General features: G+C 35.1%; 1 protein-coding gene and 2 long non-coding RNA genes across 5 annotated transcripts; 1 reads left to right on the plus strand and 2 right to left on the minus strand.

The window, feature by feature from the left end:
- Window positions 1-2,267: 2,267 nt before the first annotated feature.
- Window positions 2,268-6,929, plus strand: LOC146910867 (uncharacterized). 3 transcript variants are annotated; one of them, XR_015018666.1, is made up of 4 exons: window positions 2,268-3,445; window positions 3,679-3,874; window positions 5,854-6,134; window positions 6,751-6,929. It is a non-coding gene; the product is annotated as an uncharacterized LOC146910867 (long non-coding RNA). The 3 variants fall into 3 exon arrangements; XR_015018665.1 differs by lacking the exon at window positions 3,679-3,874 and having other exon boundaries at window positions 2,268-2,543; window positions 2,670-3,445; XR_015018664.1 differs by lacking the exon at window positions 3,679-3,874 and having other exon boundaries at window positions 2,271-3,445.
- Window positions 6,930-8,792: 1,863 nt separating this feature from the next.
- Window positions 8,793-9,349, minus strand: LOC146910868 (uncharacterized). The gene is made up of 2 exons (XR_015018667.1): window positions 9,169-9,349; window positions 8,793-9,058 (listed from the first exon to the last, which is right to left on the minus strand). It is a non-coding gene; the product is annotated as an uncharacterized LOC146910868 (long non-coding RNA).
- Window positions 9,350-15,057: 5,708 nt separating this feature from the next.
- Window positions 15,058-15,369, minus strand: LOC146910869 (uncharacterized). The gene has a single exon (XM_085729473.1). It carries the CDS (start codon window positions 15,367-15,369, stop codon window positions 15,058-15,060), a length of 312 nt encoding a protein of 103 aa, XP_085585599.1.
- Between the last annotated feature and the right edge of the window lie 2,168 nt (window positions 15,370-17,537).

Genomic DNA, 17,537 nt, shown 5'->3' on the forward strand with positions numbered 1-17,537 from the left:
TGTAAAAAAATATTGAAAGACTCAAAAGTTTATTCACAATTAAAAAAAAAAATCAGTATGGACTAAAACTATATTTTACTTTTTTATGAATACTAAAAGAGAAATTGACTATATTTTTTAGAACTAAACATTTGTTGGGTTTTATCTTGAATTTCTGTTGTACATGTACAATTTTGTAATGGGTTTATATTTTGTTGCCATTTTTGTTGGAAAAACACTTTAGTGAGAAATACTATTGTAATTTTATGTTCCAATTATGAATGAAATTCCTTCCCTTAATTCCCTGATCATGCTAGCTTACAACCAACATTTCCTCAAATTACTAAAATATCTTTAAATAGCGTATCTTATTACTTAAAGTTATTACCTTATTGAATAAAATTTTACCGCCCACCTAAAAATCCTCAATAATAACCTATTTTTATTTTAAATTTTTTTAATTCACCTTATTAAGTTCACCGTTTCCACTTCATTCACATCATAAAACATATAGATTATATAAGAATCATGAATTTTCTATGGATTATGCATGATTTATGAAATTTTGAATGGATTATGTATGGATGTTTAAAAGTTGAAGTTTTTTGGTAATTAAAAAAAGCTATTATTTGTACCAAAAAATAAATAAATTCAAAACTCCATGGGTACCCATGGATACCTCAATACCCATGAGGATGCGGACGAGCACGGGTATCATATTTATTCAACGGGACGGGGACGGGTATCATATTATCCGTACCCATGGGTATCCATTGACATTCCTAGCCTTTCCTGTTGATCATGTGAAAAGATTTATATACGTTGAAGCTAAAACACAAAATGATATAAATCAGGTAGAGAGGCTTTCAGTTATCTGTCTGATGCAGAAGTTTGTTCACCTGAAAGAACTGGATACTAAATTGCAGTTAATATCTGCCTTTACTGTGGATCATATGAAAGGATTTATATACGTTGAAGCTGAAAGTCAAAACGATATAAATCAGGTAGCTTTGGTAATAGGGTTTTCATTGGTTTATAGATAGATATCAATTATTACTAGAAAAGTGTTTCTACCGCTAACTAAATATGTTTTCATTTGTTACTCGTGATCAAGCCATTTTGAAGATTTAATTTTGTAATCCGTAATGTCGTAATGCAAGGGTACTCTAAATATTGTGTTATGATTTATAATTATATGTCATTTCGCTATCTATCCTTTCAATATAATATTTTTGATTTCATACATCATTTTCCTAATCAAATTTCTAAGAGAGTCTTGAAGAGGAAGTATCTCAGGATGACTTTAGAGGATGTGGAGACACACAAGACATATAAATGCAAGGTAACAACTACTGGCATGGGAAATGCCGAGAAATCTTTGGGTGGTGAATGGTCAGACTACGTCAGAGACCGCGACTTACAAGAGGGTGACAAGTTGATCTTTGATTTAGAAGATCCACCAACCAAGATGTATGTCAGACACATCCGCGGCCAGTAAACAATGAAAGGTGGTGCTTACTTTTGGAATTGAAGATGATGGGGCCGTTTTGGAAATTTAACTTTGTAATCCATCAAACACAACTACTTTAGAATCTATGTTGTATAACTTCTGTTTGGTTTCTTTTATGGTAGACCTATCTAGGATTTGATATGTTATGGATCATGACTTTTTATATTTAAAAGCATGTAATATCTATGTTCACAATCAGTTCACTTTTAACCGTTAACAAATATGTGTTTGCCAACAAAATTATCCGAAAAAAAGCAATCTACGCCGTGCGAAGCACGGGTTGACAACTAGTTTCTATTAAAAAAGAAAAACCTTCAATTTGAAAATTAATTATATACTACACTCTTCATTATTGATCCAATAATCAATAATCTTAACCACAGTCATCTCAAAAGACCACTTTTGAAACACGAATAAATTATAATATCTTTGTTTTTGTATGTAAAATGATATGGTAGGCTTCCCACATTGGGCATTCTTTAAATTAATCAACATCCACTTGCAATGGGTGTCTTTTTTTCATCCACCCGCTAAATAAGCCTTCCCCATATAATACCTACAAAGCTACAATATAGGTTACAAACCTACTATGCATGTGTTTGGTTTAGCTTTTTTGTGTTGAAAAACGATTCCCAATGCACATTCCACCGTGATTTTAAGAAGCTTGGATTTGTAAAGTTGGTCAAAACTCGGTTTGATGGGTATCCCACCGTGTTAACAAACAGGCACTATGTAAGTTTGTCTTATTTGGATTTATTTTTCTATATATACATGTTGCCTTTGTTGAAGTGCATTCCATCCCCTGAACCCTTCATACGCTCTCTTTGGTATGTGAATCACTTGAACCCTTCATACTCTCTTTGCTAAGTGAACTACTGTTTTTTTTCTTTTTTTCTATTATTTATGCATATCTCATGTTATCTGCATTTCTCATGTTGTCTGATAAATTTGTCCTTCATTCAGAGATTTATCTTCACAATTGTGCTCCATGCTCTAAATTTGTGATGATGCAGGTGGTCCATTGGAGGATATAAATCAACAAATTTTGCTATTGGTATGTAGTCTTCTATACAAGATATGTAAAATCCATGATTTTTTTCTTCTTTTGTATTTCTGCATTTGTCTGTTCAACAACTTTATGCATGCAATTTCATGTCTCTTCTTTGTCTCCAATCCATAGGTTTACACGTTTAACTCATGGGACTCTTGAAGCAACCACACCAGCAACATGAAACACACCAAAAAAAATACAACAATTAGTCCCAAAGGTTTAAATTTTATTTTGAAAGGAAAGATGGTTAAAGTGGGAATGAAATATTGAATCTTCTAATGTTTATGTAATCTGTCCAAGTTGTAAATATAGTTTGACAAAAAGGTTCTCATGTTTATTCAAAAATTCAATCTATCAATTATTGAGTAGTGCCTGAAGCAAACACACCAGCAACATGTTATATTCAAGTTTAAATTTTGTATTTTCAATTATAAAATGCAATCTATCTAAACACACATTTAAAAAAGAAAACTAACAGATTTTCTGAGCAGTTCTTGCATTTTATTCCAGGTTGGTCCAAAAAACTAACAGATTTTGTATTTACAACACCCAATAGTCCAAAAAAGTACATAAAACAAGTGGCGGAGCCACGTGGGGACTGGGGCAGGACATGGCCTACCCATTATTTTTGGAAAATTACTATTATACCCTTGGCTTTATTTGAAAATTACAAACATGCCACTCTCAGTTTTCTTTTCTGATACACGATAATATCTTCTCTCTCTGGCGGTTGCAATGCTACCTCCATCTATCTCCCACCCTCATCCACGCCGCGATCGTCATCATCTCTAGCTTTCCATCAAACTCGAAACCCACACTCATCTCACTCGTTTTCTTCTCTTCTCTCTGTATCGTTCTCTTATTCTTCTTCATTTGTTTCGATCTCTCCCACAAACCCTAACCGAGTAAGTGTAAATTATTTTTGTTTTTGTTTGGTAATGACACTGCTTCGATTTCCTATTGTTTGTTGATGAATTCGGTTTTCAATTTCAATTTTCCCTAATCAAAACAAAAGGGGAAAATGAAAATCTATCACAAACTGTAATGTTGATTCAAATCTATTTTGCTTCTCAATTGTAATGTTGATTCATAATAGTTTTAAACTACTTGATTGCTTATTCATACCATACCAAAGCAGAGACAGAGTTGATTTTGAAATTGGAATCCAAGGGAGTGCCTTATTAGACAAAAGCTATGAAAATGGGGAGATGGTAGTAGTTTTGTGGGACTGTTATGCTGTTGCTGCAGCTGCTAGGTGCTGTCTGCAGCTTGTTATGTCTCCTTGCTCTTTGGTTTTTTACGGGAGTGATGTAGTATTTTTGCATCAAACAAAAGTAAGTATTTATATATCGTCTCCTCAGGGACTAGTGTGATATCAAGGACAGTTTAACTACAAATATCATTCTAAGTAAATAAGATTGGTTTGTTTGTTTGTTTGTAACCAAGTTAACTAATTTGCAATAAATAAATTTGAGATTAATAAGGCAAGAGAATTGTTAGGATTAGAGTTCCTTGTCCTACTATCACATGTAACCTAATGATTATATATGGATTCTAGCTTTTCTTTGATATAATCACGTATCCCTTGCAACATTGTTTGTGTCCAACACAATATCGTGAAAGCTCTTGTATTATTCAATCGTTGATGTCTCACACTATTGAATTATACAAGAGTCGTTCTTATGATTTAATCGATGATGTCTCACTCTATTAAATTATAAGAAAGCATTAAGTTTGAATACAAAATGTGATATCAAAACATACATCTATGTCTAGCATCTATGTTTTGACTGATGTTTATTCTAAACTTAGATTTAAAAGTATTTCTCAATCACTAATAAATCAACATAAGTAATTAGAGTGCAAGAATAAAATCAATATCAAATCAAATGCTAGAACCATATATTTAAAGATCAAAAGATTACATGTTTAGCTAGGATCAAGTACCTCTAATCCCAACAAAGGATAATTAGCTTCTCATTGTCATGGAAGCCTTGCAAGAATGAATAGGAGAAGAAGAATTCATTACAACTTTGTGATGTCTCACCAAAGGAGGAAGAATACACTTTCTATTACTCTCACTCTATAAGAACATGCCTTATCTCTCTCTTGAAATATTACAAAATAAAATGAAGAATAATATGTTTGAAGTTTGAACCGAAAATTGAATGCCAAAACCGTGTATATCTTTCTCTTGGGCAGCTGCTTCCTTTTTATAACCTTTTGTTTAATCTCATTTGACATTTGTTGATTCCAAAAGATATTCCTTTTCTTCCCAAGCTAGGCTGTGGATCGCACATTCCCTTCATCTTCCATGATCCATGTCTTTTCAATACACATGCTATGTCCTTTTAATAATTAATGTTGGCATGTTGTGGAGATAGCACATGCTTGCTTGTGATATAAACAATAAACAATTCATTTGTTAGATGTCTTCTCTCTTCATCTTCACGGCACTAGCAAGCTATAGATCACACAATCTCTTCATTTCTCAATAAACAATTAGCTAGCTGTTGGCAAATGCTTACTTGTTTATTCCATGGTGACATGTTACTTAAACAAAACAATAATTAATTGTCCATAGCATGTTAGTTTGCCAAATCACATGATTCCTTCTTTCTTCTCTCACGGCAATTGCATAGTACCAACTCATATTCCAATCTAAGCACATGCCAAATATTCCTATCAAAGTTAAAGTGCATGCCAACTTATTTCTTTCCATTACCCATGTGTGTGCCAAATCATCTTGAGCTTTCTGTCCTTACTCGCCTAGGCGAGTTGATTTACTCGCCATTGCGAGTTGCTTGCTTTTATGTTCGCCACTGCGAGTTGATTACTCGCCGTTGCGAGTTGATGGCGAGCAGAACCATCATTCTGCCTCTTTTTGTATTTTCTTCTATTTTCCTTCTTTTTCTAGTGTCTTGAGGTAGTTTCTGCATAAAAAGACAAAGTAAGATACTTGAAGCGTAATAAGGCAATTTAACAATTATCTTTCGGCTTTTCCTCGATATCTTGCAAAACAAGTAACAAAAGTGCCTTAAAATATAGCATGAAATTAGCACTTTCTAACACTTATCAGGGAGCATGCTGTTATTGGGTTTTTTTTAGGCTTTGGTTTTGGAGTTTTTTAGTGTATTAGTTGAGTATAGCAGTTACCGGTGTTTTAAGTAGTTGTGCTGGTGCCTTTGTATGGCTTTTCCTTGTGTATCAGGAGACTTGGTTGGGCTTCGTTTATGTCTTTGTACAATTGACATTAGTCCAGTGCTCTACATGCTATTTTCTGGTGTGTTGATGTGCTTTTCCTGCTGTTCAGGTTGTTAGATGAGGTTGCAGCAAGTTTTTGCTCCTTTCTGGTGGCAACAGGTTAGGTTTTTGGCGTGCAAATCATTCCAGTTGTGCAGGGACTGTTGCGGAAGAGCTATGAGACTGAAATCTAGTGATTTGAATTGGATTTCAGAGGCATAACATTTCTGTTTGCTTGGTTTTTGCTTTCGGTTGGGACTTTTGTGGTTTGGGGCCCTCAACTTTTCCATGTTTTTGTGTGGATGTCACGCTTATAGGCGTCATCTTTGTTATTTTTTCTCCGTCTCTAAGGTTGTGTTTGGTACCATGGATAGATCAAGGAAAGAAAGCATAAAGAATGGAAAGTTTATGGAAACACATTCTTTCTCTTGTTTGGTTGCTTTGTAAGAGTGGAAAGAAAGTATCTTTTTGGTGGGACCCATGCCCAAAATCTTTCCATGCTACTTTGGACGGAAAGAATGTAGAAACACCAACTTTTTAAGAAAAAGTCAAAAATACCCTTGCAATAACTTAATATTACCATGTTGAACAAGCATCCATAATAAATGTTATTTTTCGAAACATGCTCTGCAATTTTTCATTTCAGTGTGATATTTTGAAACAAAAAAATCATTAACAAAAAATTTGACAAATGCTAAGTAAATTAAAATTTATTAATAAAATTTATTTAAATGTGTAGATGACATAATTAATTTAAAATAAACATATTTATCTAAAACCTTTTAAGGTTATAATTGTCATTTTGCAAATATACAAATCTTTCTTTCCTCTCACAATCTAATCACTTTCTTTTATACCAAACAACTAAAAAAATCATCTCACTTTCTTCTATCTATCTTTCCTTTTGCTATCAATCCTTTCTCTTTCTTTCCTTAAACTTTCTTCTCCAAACCAAACATACCCTAAGCGTCTTGCTAGTGTTTCAGTTTCAATAAATTTTGCCGATTAAAAAAACAAAAAAAAGATAGCGGCCATCCCATATTTTTTTGTCTGGCTCCGCCACTGCATAAAACCATGTAAAATTGGAAGCATTTTGCTTGAATTATCTCATACTATACTGCCAACATGATCAATGGTTCTCACCTCACAATCAATTTTTGTGGTGATAACTAGCAAAAAAGCCTATTACTTAAAAAAAATGCAACTAGCAAGGATGTTGCATGCTTAATTTAATGGTAATCACATTGATAAGCTTCTACTTTTAACAAAGAAGATGCAAATTGAACAGATGTAAATGCAATAATTTGATATATATCTCTAATCAAAGTGAATTCTACCCATTTTCAGCAATAGTATACCAGATTCTGTCGAATACCTATAGTATCAAGCCTACTAGCATCTTCGACAACACCAAATTCTGGACTCCAATCAGTCGTTCCATTTCCTGTCATCTCCTCTTTAAACTTGAATGTTGGAAGTAACATAAAAAATGAGTAATTTCAAATAAATAAGTATGGAGAGAAGTTGGAAACAAAATGGCAAGAATATGTTACTGTGAAGAACACAAAATAATTAAACCATTCAAATAGGCGCCACTTTTTGGAAGGAATGATAAAAAAAAAATGATAAGGGATGGAATTAAAATCATCAGGGATAGTACTTAACTACTTATATTCTGTGTAAAAACAATAATAGTTCTAAAATCTTTAGAATTAAGAGATGCTTCTAGAGCTTGGAGTGTTTGGGAAAAGAGACACTTTAAGATAGGGATGGTTCATTATTTTCAATTGAGATTTTCAGTTAGCATGACTATCAGTTAATATTAAAAAAATATTCTTACCAAGAGATCATGAGATTTATAATTACTTGAATCAAGTTGACAAGGAACCAGAAACTTTGAAAGAAAAAGAAAAAAAAAACCAAGGAACATATTATTTTTATCATGCTCTGAGATCATAGATATTATTTTTAAAATAATGCATTATTTTAGACCCAAATAAATTTACCAGCAACCATTGCAGGAGCATCAAGAACATTATCTTTCCTCAGAACTTGCACATTATTAGGGTCACATTTAAATAACAAGTGTCATACCCCAATTTTTTGACCTAAGGATCCTACATTCATACACCGACATGTGTCATTTGACCCTGATCAGTCTTTGACTTTTTAGTGAAAAATTCGGCAGAGAGGTATTTTAAAATACCTCATGTTTGGTTCCGAGTCGAACCCTCTTCTCTCTTTATTTTCATTTTTTTTATTTTTAGTTAAAATTTCCATCTTTTATTCTTTTTTTAAAAAAAAATCCTTTAATTTTAATTTTTGTTCTATTTAGTCTTTATTTGTTTAATTATTTCATTTTTTAGATAAGTCCAAAGTCCAAGTATGTATAATCTTTTATTTTTCTTTTTTTATTTTAGTTATTTTCTTTATATTATTAGCGTCCAAACGGGCACTCTCGTGCCCGTCTGTCCGCTCTTTCTACTGCGCTAACGTGTGTAACTCATAAACAGTATATTTTTCAACATCAATGTTGGTTTAGTTTTTCTTGATATATCTTGGAGAAAATTATTAAAATGAAAAGAATGATCAAGCTTGATAAAAAAAAAAGAAGGATCAAATTTGATAAAAAAAATGTAAGATATGTAATTCACGCGCTTCTTTAACATGGAGTTATTTAATATATAATTTGTTTTGTGATGCATGCCATCTATTTATGGAGGATGAATATGCATGAAACATGAGTGACGTCTATGGGGTTGGGTTTGATGAAGACATTAAATCTTTCCCATCTCTAACACAATTTAGAGAAACCAGTACATATGTTCTATGTTATTTCTCAAGCCATATGAGTATGTCACAAAATATAAAATTAAGAAAATCTAAGGCAAACCAATAGAAAAAATAAGAACAAAACTTTGATAACACATCCAAGTCTTACAAAGGAAGAAGACATTTCAAAAAGAGTGAAAGAATGTTTACACATTACTCTAATTAAGTTTGTTCAAGAATAATTCAATTCTATGTTCAGTTTGGATATTTTTTATTATATTGTGCAAGACAATAAAAACCATACGTTTTGTAAGTAAACGGAGATAAGATTTTATGATCATCATTTAGACATAACAAAAATGTATGATAACATGCCTAACCATATAAACTTTGCATGATACTAATTACTTCCATGTAATTGAATTAGAAGAAGCAGTTCTCTCAACTTATATCCTTCAATCAACTTCATCACTTGGCCTTCAATCCAAAACGATCAACAAAATCTGAAAGAAAAATATATTTAAAACAACATTAGTCACTTAACTTGGAAGAAACAATTATATGTAAATAGTCCAAAAATTGAATTATGTGAGTCAGTCAATAGATTATGCACCTCTATGTGCCAGTTTCGTCCCCTTTGCTTTCTTTGTTAAGGATATCGATTGAAGGGCTGATAAATGGAGAGAGAGATGCAAAAAGGGTTCTAAAGTAACATATGCAAAAAGGATAGAAGTTGGCGCTAAGGAAATACATTCATATACATCCCCTAATAAATTATACATTTGTAACTTCAATAAAAAAAAACATTGAAGGAAAAGATAAATTGAAGAGAAATTGCAATTAGAATTTTGTTAACCCTATATACCAGATTTGTGAACATTGAATCTACTCCCAGTTAGGCAATTGTAAGCCAACAATTTTATAAGTACAAAGAATAAACAAAACTGATCGTACCTGACAAGAAGGTGACTGCCGGTGCTTTGAATGCAGTGGTTGCTATGGTGGTAGAATGTGTTGGAATGCTTGTTGGAGCGGTTGCGGTAAAGTTTAAAAATTACGAACAGTGTTTTCTATTAAATTTAGATTTTGATTAAAAGTATAAATATAAATGATTTTTGCTTTTAAATTATAACAAACCAAATTCCTTGTTTATCTATTTAAATGACACCATAAATATAACAAAAAAATAGAATCTAAAATTCTTATCTTTTTAGTGACACCAACAACAATCATTATTCATATTGTGTTTGGTATAATGAAAAAGTTAGCCGAACATTTTGCATTTTATTTATATATAGTATAGAGATACTCGATCTAGTTTGTTACACTTTTTAAAGATGAAGGAAAAAAATAGAAATATATTCATATTGTGTTTGGTATATATATTTTTATTTTGAATTCACTTCCATCAATTATCTTTTAATAAAAATAAGGAAAAAAATTATATATCGTGGACAATAAAGATCGAGTTTGTTTTTTTTTTAAATATTTGAATTTACTCTTATTTATTTATCTATTTGTTATGTGTTTTATTTTTATTTAAATTTAATGGTAATTTAGGAAAGAGTAAAAGTCAGCCCAAAAGGGCAAAAATAGGCTTTTTTTTTCTTTTATATATAGTATAGATTAGATATATTATCCTTATAAAAACTTTTTTTATTTTAAATGAACTTTTATTATTATGTTATCTACCACATTTGTTACATGTAAAAACCACTCTTCCAGCCCTACTACTACTTTGTTGCCGCCAACCGCCGTTTCAGACCTCCTTCAACGTGAACTGTGTGTAATCCATTATCTCATGTCTACATCATATTGTTATCTATTACATCGTTAATGTTTCGTCCGTCTATGAAATCGTGCAAACAAGCATTTCCGTATATTTAATTAAGTTTAAGGATAAAAAAGTAAATTAGGTTTAAAATCCCTCCCCTTCCCTTGTGAACTAGAACACATTTTTAATTAAAATATCCGTTGAACCAAACGGACCCTAAAATAGGAATATAAAATCCTTTTTAAAAACTTGATGAAGTCTGAAAGCCTATTTTACACCAAGGCCTAGCAACCTATGCCACCCAAGTATTTCTAAATAGGCCAAAACTTATGATGGTCTAAAGCACACGAATATGTTTGCTACAAAATAATGAAATCTTACGAATGTTTAATCACACCAATATATCTGCTACTAAATAACCAATCATATGAAGACTTGAGTTTATGAAAAAAAGATTTCAACAATATCAATAATGAAAGTTATATTATATATAAAAAGCTTAATAGGTTGGCCTGACGGGTTTAATAGGCTTTTTTGTAAGTCTTAGTCTGACCTATTTAATTAAAAGGCTTGAGCCTGACCTTGTTAATAAACGAGATGAGAGCATCCACAATGGAGACCTTAATTTTTGAGGTCTTAAATGGGTCCTGCTGGTCACATCACTTTTTAATAATTTTTTAATAATAGTACTTAATAGGTACTCAACCACTCCAATGGAGATCCTCTAACAAAGGGTCTAATAGGGTCCCACAAATATTATTTAATAGCCATAAAAATTATTATTTTAATAAAAAGTGATGTGGGCCCATTTAAGAATGGGGGTCTTAAGTTAGACCTTGGATCTTTTAAGACCTCCAATTTTTTTCCACAATGGGAGTACCTATTAGGTACCAGGTCTTAAATGGTGAAGACCTCACCATTGTAGATGCTCTGAGCCGAGCTAGGCTTTAAATAGGCTTGGTCGTATGCCCTCGTCGATTTGTACCCCTAATTGCAAAGAAGTAAAATAGATTTGTACTTTCACTTTTTGAGTTACAAAGTGAATTGGACAAAGTCTTGAATGTGTAACATAGGTGGGAATATATTACAACTTGTTGAAATATGTATGATTAATTTCAACACAATTATTCCTTCGGAAAAAAAAATATTAAGACTGATGGAAAAAATAATGGATAAAAGCTGACACGTGGCAAAAAGCATATCCATGGCCTAGATTTTTTTCAACTTAAATAAATTTATTTAGAATATTTAAAAAAAAATTGTTGAGATCCACTGTTCCTTCTCTATCACTACGCTCAATGCTCGCCTAACGGAGGCCACAATTCAAGGCTGTGTTCCGTCTGCCATTCGTTGATGTGTGGAACTCATCTCTTTCTCAAATTTAGGTTCTAATAATGAAAGGAGTTTGGATGATTGTGGGTATACACATAGTAGTCAATAACGGCCAATAGCGCCGCTATAGCGGCCGCGCGGTGCGGTGCTGGAGCGTTACGCAACAAGCCATATCGTTGCGGTGTGAGATAGCGGCGCTATAGCGGCGCAACGCTTCGTAGCAGTTTTGCAGTTTAGAACCACTATTTCATTTTAAGAGAAAATACAAAATTGTCCTTGGTTTAAAAAAAACAAGGGTATTTCTGTAAATCTTCATCTACTTTTATGCTGTTCTGTAAAACTTCTTCACCTCTGCTGTAAATCTTCCTCTACTTTGTCGTGTTTGCTCTGTTATCCTGTTATTTTTTTGTTTAACAATCTCAAAACTCTGTTGTCCTGTTACTTTTTTGTTCTAGTTTTCTTTGTTATTATTGATTCCAAACTCCATTCTGCTCTCTCTGTTTCTGATTGTAGTTTGTACAAACAATCCTCTGTTTTGTTCATATAAAACTCTATTCTTCTCTCTCTGTTTCCTTATTTTTGTTGTTTTTGTTTTTAAGAAATAGCGGTCATAGCGCTATGCGCTATCCCGCTGTAGCATTTTTGGGGTCAGCCGCTACGCGCCGCTATCCGCTATTAACTACTATGACCGTATACATGCTTCCCTTTCTGTATTTCACCCGTTTGTTCCACAAATTAGATTAATAGCGCTGCCAGGACAAAAAAGCTGAGGAAATTATTAAAATGTTGAATACCGTAAAACCGTAGGTGGAGAGAAAAATCTCAAAAGAGGGACAAATTAAAAAAATTAACAAACACAGTGTCGAAACACGTTAATTCAAATCAAAAATGAAAAGAGGGACATAGACATGAGGCTTAGTGACAGAATGATGACAGTGAAAAACTGAGAAAATAGGAACTCTGTCGGAAAGAGGAAAGCAAACCTAGTGAGGAGTGACGAAGTGAGGACCCGAAAGTGGTTGAGCAACGGAGTAAGGGGGCAAAAAACGGTGGAATTGGCAGCGATGTAGAAACTGATAGCTAGTTACGAAGGTGTAACGCCCAACGGGCTGGTTTTGGAAACTTCAACTGGGACAATGGTGAAAAAGAGAACTGAATGCGTCTTTTCATTTCTTATTGATATTTTTTAAATTACATCTGAGCCATTGATATGCTTTTTTGCCACATGTTAGTTTTTTTTTGAAGAAACAAAAATGGTATATATATAATCACACAAACAGAGGCACCTCTTTGGCACAAGGCGTACCAGAGAGGGCTCTCAAAGAAACAAAGTATCTATTTTTTTTGAAGCATCATATATTAAATAAGACTAGCACAAGAAGTGCTTAAAGCCTTAACCAAAGAGAGTACAAAAGCCAAAACCGGCTCTAGCAGAAAGCCAGAGACACGGCAGGCACCAGACCAACAACCACAAAACACCTACTGTTAAAGCAAACTTAAACTAACAAGAAGCCTAGGTGCAAAACACAAAAACTGTCAGCTAAGCTGCTCCCACAAAAACAGAAGTCAGAAAACACCGCTAATCCCCCTCACAACCTGTCGACCTCCACCTCATCTCCTCTTCAAGCACTCCCCTGGGTTTCAACACCACTCATAAAAGAGACAAGACGCTATCCGAAGTCGACTCAACGTCCAACACCAAGATATCACCTTAATGTATTCCACTACCTCGTTGGTATGTCTTGCTTGATTATTAAAAATCCTCGCATTTCTCTCCTTCCAAATTGACCAAACCGTGGCATGCCAAATCAACCAAAAAGCTTTCAAAAAATGCCTTGAATTGCACTCAAGACTCCAACAAGAAAAATGCGATCCCAAGTTAGGAGGAGTGATAAAATTCATGCCTAACCAATCCAACACCTTTTGCCAAATCAACGAGGCAACATTACAATGCAAGAAGATATGTGTAGTTGTCTCTTCTCCCACACAAGACACAGCCGCGAGAGTCCCCGGGGGCTAGAACTCCACGAAAAGCTAAATTAGATCGAGAAGGGATACGGTCCAAAAGAGCCATCCAAGAAAAGGCCACCACTTTAGACGGCGCCGGGCTTTTCCAAAGATTCTCAAACACCCTTTCCTCTTCCTCCGTCAAACCCCCTTCCAATAATACAATCTCCTCAAGGACTCTATATGATGAACTAACTGAGAAAAGACCTCCATCCTCCGGCAACCACACTCATTTGTCATCCTCCTCCGCCAACATAATCCCTTCTAGGAGAGCCAAGAGATTAGCAATAAGATTATTCTCCCAAAGGAAAGTGTGCCTCCTCCACTCAAGGTTCCAAGCAACTACACCGTTGTTATAACCCCACATCTCCCTTACCTTAGCTTCCTTATTAGATGAAATGGAGAAAAGTCTAGGAAAAGTTGTAGCTAACGGTTGAGCATCTATCCATTTATCCCTCCAAAAGCTAGTACCCCTCCCATTGGAAACCTTCCGGACAACCCTATCGGAAAACCAATTTTGGCCCACGCAACCTTTCACCTTCAACAACTCCTTCCACCAACCGGATTCATGCCGAGGCCCCCTAGACCCTTCCTCCGGCTGAAAACTGGAAATAGAGTCTCCGTATTTATCCCTCAACACCACTTTCCAAAGAGGTAGATCCTCTTGAATAAGGTGCCATTTCCACTTAGCTAAAAGACTCAAATTAGCCAACTTGACATCCCTCACCCCCAAACCCCCCTTACTCCTTGGATGACAAATCTTCCTCCATTTTACCCAACACATTTTCCTCCCCCCTCCTACACCTCCCCAAAGAAAATTTATTTGAATGCGGATTACCATTTTTAACACGTTCGCCGGAATCTTCATGAAGGACAAATAGAAGATAGGAATATCATTTAAAACGGAATTAAGAAAGACTATTCTTCCACCATGACTCATATATTTGGTACCCCATGAATTGAGCCTCTTCCGTAATTTATCCAACATAGGCTCCCAAGTAGAAAGCTTTTTTGAATTAGTTCCGACCGGTAACCCCAAATAGATAAACAAAATATTCCCCTCTCTACAATGCAAAAATCTACAAGCCGCCTCCATAAAATCCCTAGGTACATTAACACCAATCAAGGAACTCTTGTGATAATTTACCTTAAGGCCGGACACCAATTCAAATCCTTGAAATAAATCCTTTAGAGTCCACAGATTCTCTACCGTAGGCGTCCCAATACAAAGAGTATCGTCCGCATATTGTAGATGGGAAATTATAGTACCACCCCGCCACCCCTTTTGATTTCAAAGCCATGAAACAAATTCCGATTAACCGCATTTGACATCAAACCGCTAAAACCCTCCGCTACCAAGAGAAACAAGAAAGGAGCAAGTGGGTCACCTTATTTTAAACCACGTTGAACATTTATCTCCTCGGTTGGACTCCCATTGACTAGGATGGACATACTACCTCCAAACACACAAGCTTTCATCCATCTAATCCATTTTTCACTAAGACCCACCCTTCTCATCATGTATTCCAAAAATCCCCAATCGACGGAATCATAGGCCTTTTCAAACTCCACCTTGAGAATTAAACATTCCCTCTTTGCTCTCTTAGCCAAATCCACCACCTCGTTCACCACCAACACTCCATCCACCAAATGTCTACCTTTTAGGAAAGCGGATTGAGCCCCGGATATAATAGAATTCATCACCTTTGAAAGCCTTTTAGCCAACACCTTCGAAAGGATTTTATAGAGACAACCAAGGAGGGAGATTGGCCGATATTCTTTTAATGACAACGGGGCAGTAACCTTTGGGATCTGTAAGATAATGGAATGCTTGTCTTTCTCATTACTGAATAGAATGTATATGTACAAGTGTAGGTCAACTATCTAATTATGTTACAGCATAATTACAGGGAAATTATTAAAACTAATTATGGTAAATATTCTATTCTATCACACCCCCGCAGTCGAATCGGGAGGTTCACGGACGCTTAGACTGGTCCGAAAGTCATCAAAAAGAATACGAGGGAGCCCTTTGGTGAAGATGTCTGCAATCTGATGTCTGGAGGGAACATGAAGTACGCGTGCCTGACCACGAGCTACTTTTTCCCGAACAAAATGAATGTCCATCTCAATATGTTTGGTACGCTGATGCTGCACAGGATTACCAGATAGATAGATGGCATTAACATTGTCACAATATACCAGAGTGGCATGAGGAATGGGAAAATGGAGCTCTAGAAGAAGGTTGCGGATCCAACAAGATTCAGAAACAACATCCACAACACCTCTATATTCAGCTTCAGCACTAGAACGAGAGAGAGTAGGCTGCCTTTTGGAAGACCAAGAGATAAGATTGTCACCAAGAAAAACACAATATCCAGATGTGGAACGTCTAGTATCAGGACATCCACCCCAATCAGCGTCAGTGTAAGAGATCAGCTTAGTAATGGGGGATGGTGATAAATGTAGACCAAGGTGTATGGTACCCTGTACATAACGGAGAATACGCTTAAGAGCAGTCATGTGTTCTGTGCTGGGTGCATGCATGTGAAGACAGATTTGTTGAACTGCATAGGAGATGTCAGGTCGAGTGAATGTGAGGTACTGTAAGGCTCCTGCAAGACTGCGATATAAAGAAGGATCCTCATAAGGTGTGCCAGAGGAGGTGCTAAGTTTCTGCTTGGTATCGACAGGTGTGGCAGATGGTTTGCAGGATGTCATGCCAGCATGCTTGATAATCTCAGAGGCATAAGTGCTTTGACTAAGAAAAAGGCCACCAGGATGGCGAGAAACAGCAATACCCAAAAAATAACTCAAGGGACCCAGGTCCTTCATCGCGAATTCAGATGCTAAGAGTGACATAATTGATTTGCGAAGGGCATGAGTAGAGGTTATAAGAATGATGTCATCCACATAAAGAAGAATGTAGGCCATGTCACATTGTTGTCGATATATGAAGAGAGAGTGGTATGATGTGCTATGTTAGAAACCAATGGTGGATACATAGTCAGCAAAGCGTTGGTACCATACTCTAGGCGCTTGCTTGAGACCATAAAGTGACTTCTTCAAACGACACACATAATCTGGATGATGAAAATCACGGAAACCCAATGGCTGATGCATATAAACAGTTTCATTAAGATCACCATGCAAAAAGGCATTCTGGACATCCAGTTGATGAATAGGCAAGGATTTGGAGAGAGCAATGGTGAGCACTGTTCTGATGGTAGCAGGTTTAACCACTGGACTGAAAGTCTCATCACAATCCATACCTGCAACCTGTGACCTGCCATCACCTACAAGACGAGCCTTATATCGCTCAAACGAGCCATCAGAATTTTTCTTATGTCTAAAAGTCCACATACATCGAATAAGATTAACATCACAAGGACGAGGAACTAAATCCCACGTCTTATTTCTAATAAGAGCATCAAATTCAGATTGCATTGCGGATTTCCAATTTGGATCGGATAAGGCTAGTTTGGGGTTTTTAGGTATGGGAGAGATGGTGTGGTCGGAGTGAGAGATTGATAAGTTAAAAATCTTGCGGGGTTTTATAATGCCTTTCATGTTGGAATAAGCCCTAATAGCCAATCTATGTCGATTGGGTTTGGCTTTGTATCATGATATTGATATAAGTATATATTGTGAATATATAATAATAAGGCATTTCTTTATTGATTTTGTTTTGTTTCAAAATAATAAAGTCCCTAGAATAGTTAGTCTGTTTTATGGAACATTAAGTATAACTTAATTGTGAGACCCCATTAAACATAAGGACACTATTCTTAAAGTATCCGTAGTCAAGCTTTATTGAGAAGTGGGATATCATTAAAACATAGAGACTATTATGTGGGTAGACTGATGAT

The sequence above is a fragment of the Medicago sativa genome, chromosome 7, assembly GCF_051527215.1.
Source record: "Medicago sativa cultivar Bolivia chromosome 7, Bolivia_mono, whole genome shotgun sequence".
Classification (NCBI taxonomy): domain Eukaryota; kingdom Viridiplantae; phylum Streptophyta; class Magnoliopsida; order Fabales; family Fabaceae; genus Medicago; species Medicago sativa.

Excerpts from the sequence above, each read along its gene's own strand:
- LOC146910869 (XM_085729473.1), bottom strand. The coding sequence starts at position 15,369 with ATGAATTCTATTATATCCGGGGCTCAATCCGCTTTCCTAAAAGGTAGA.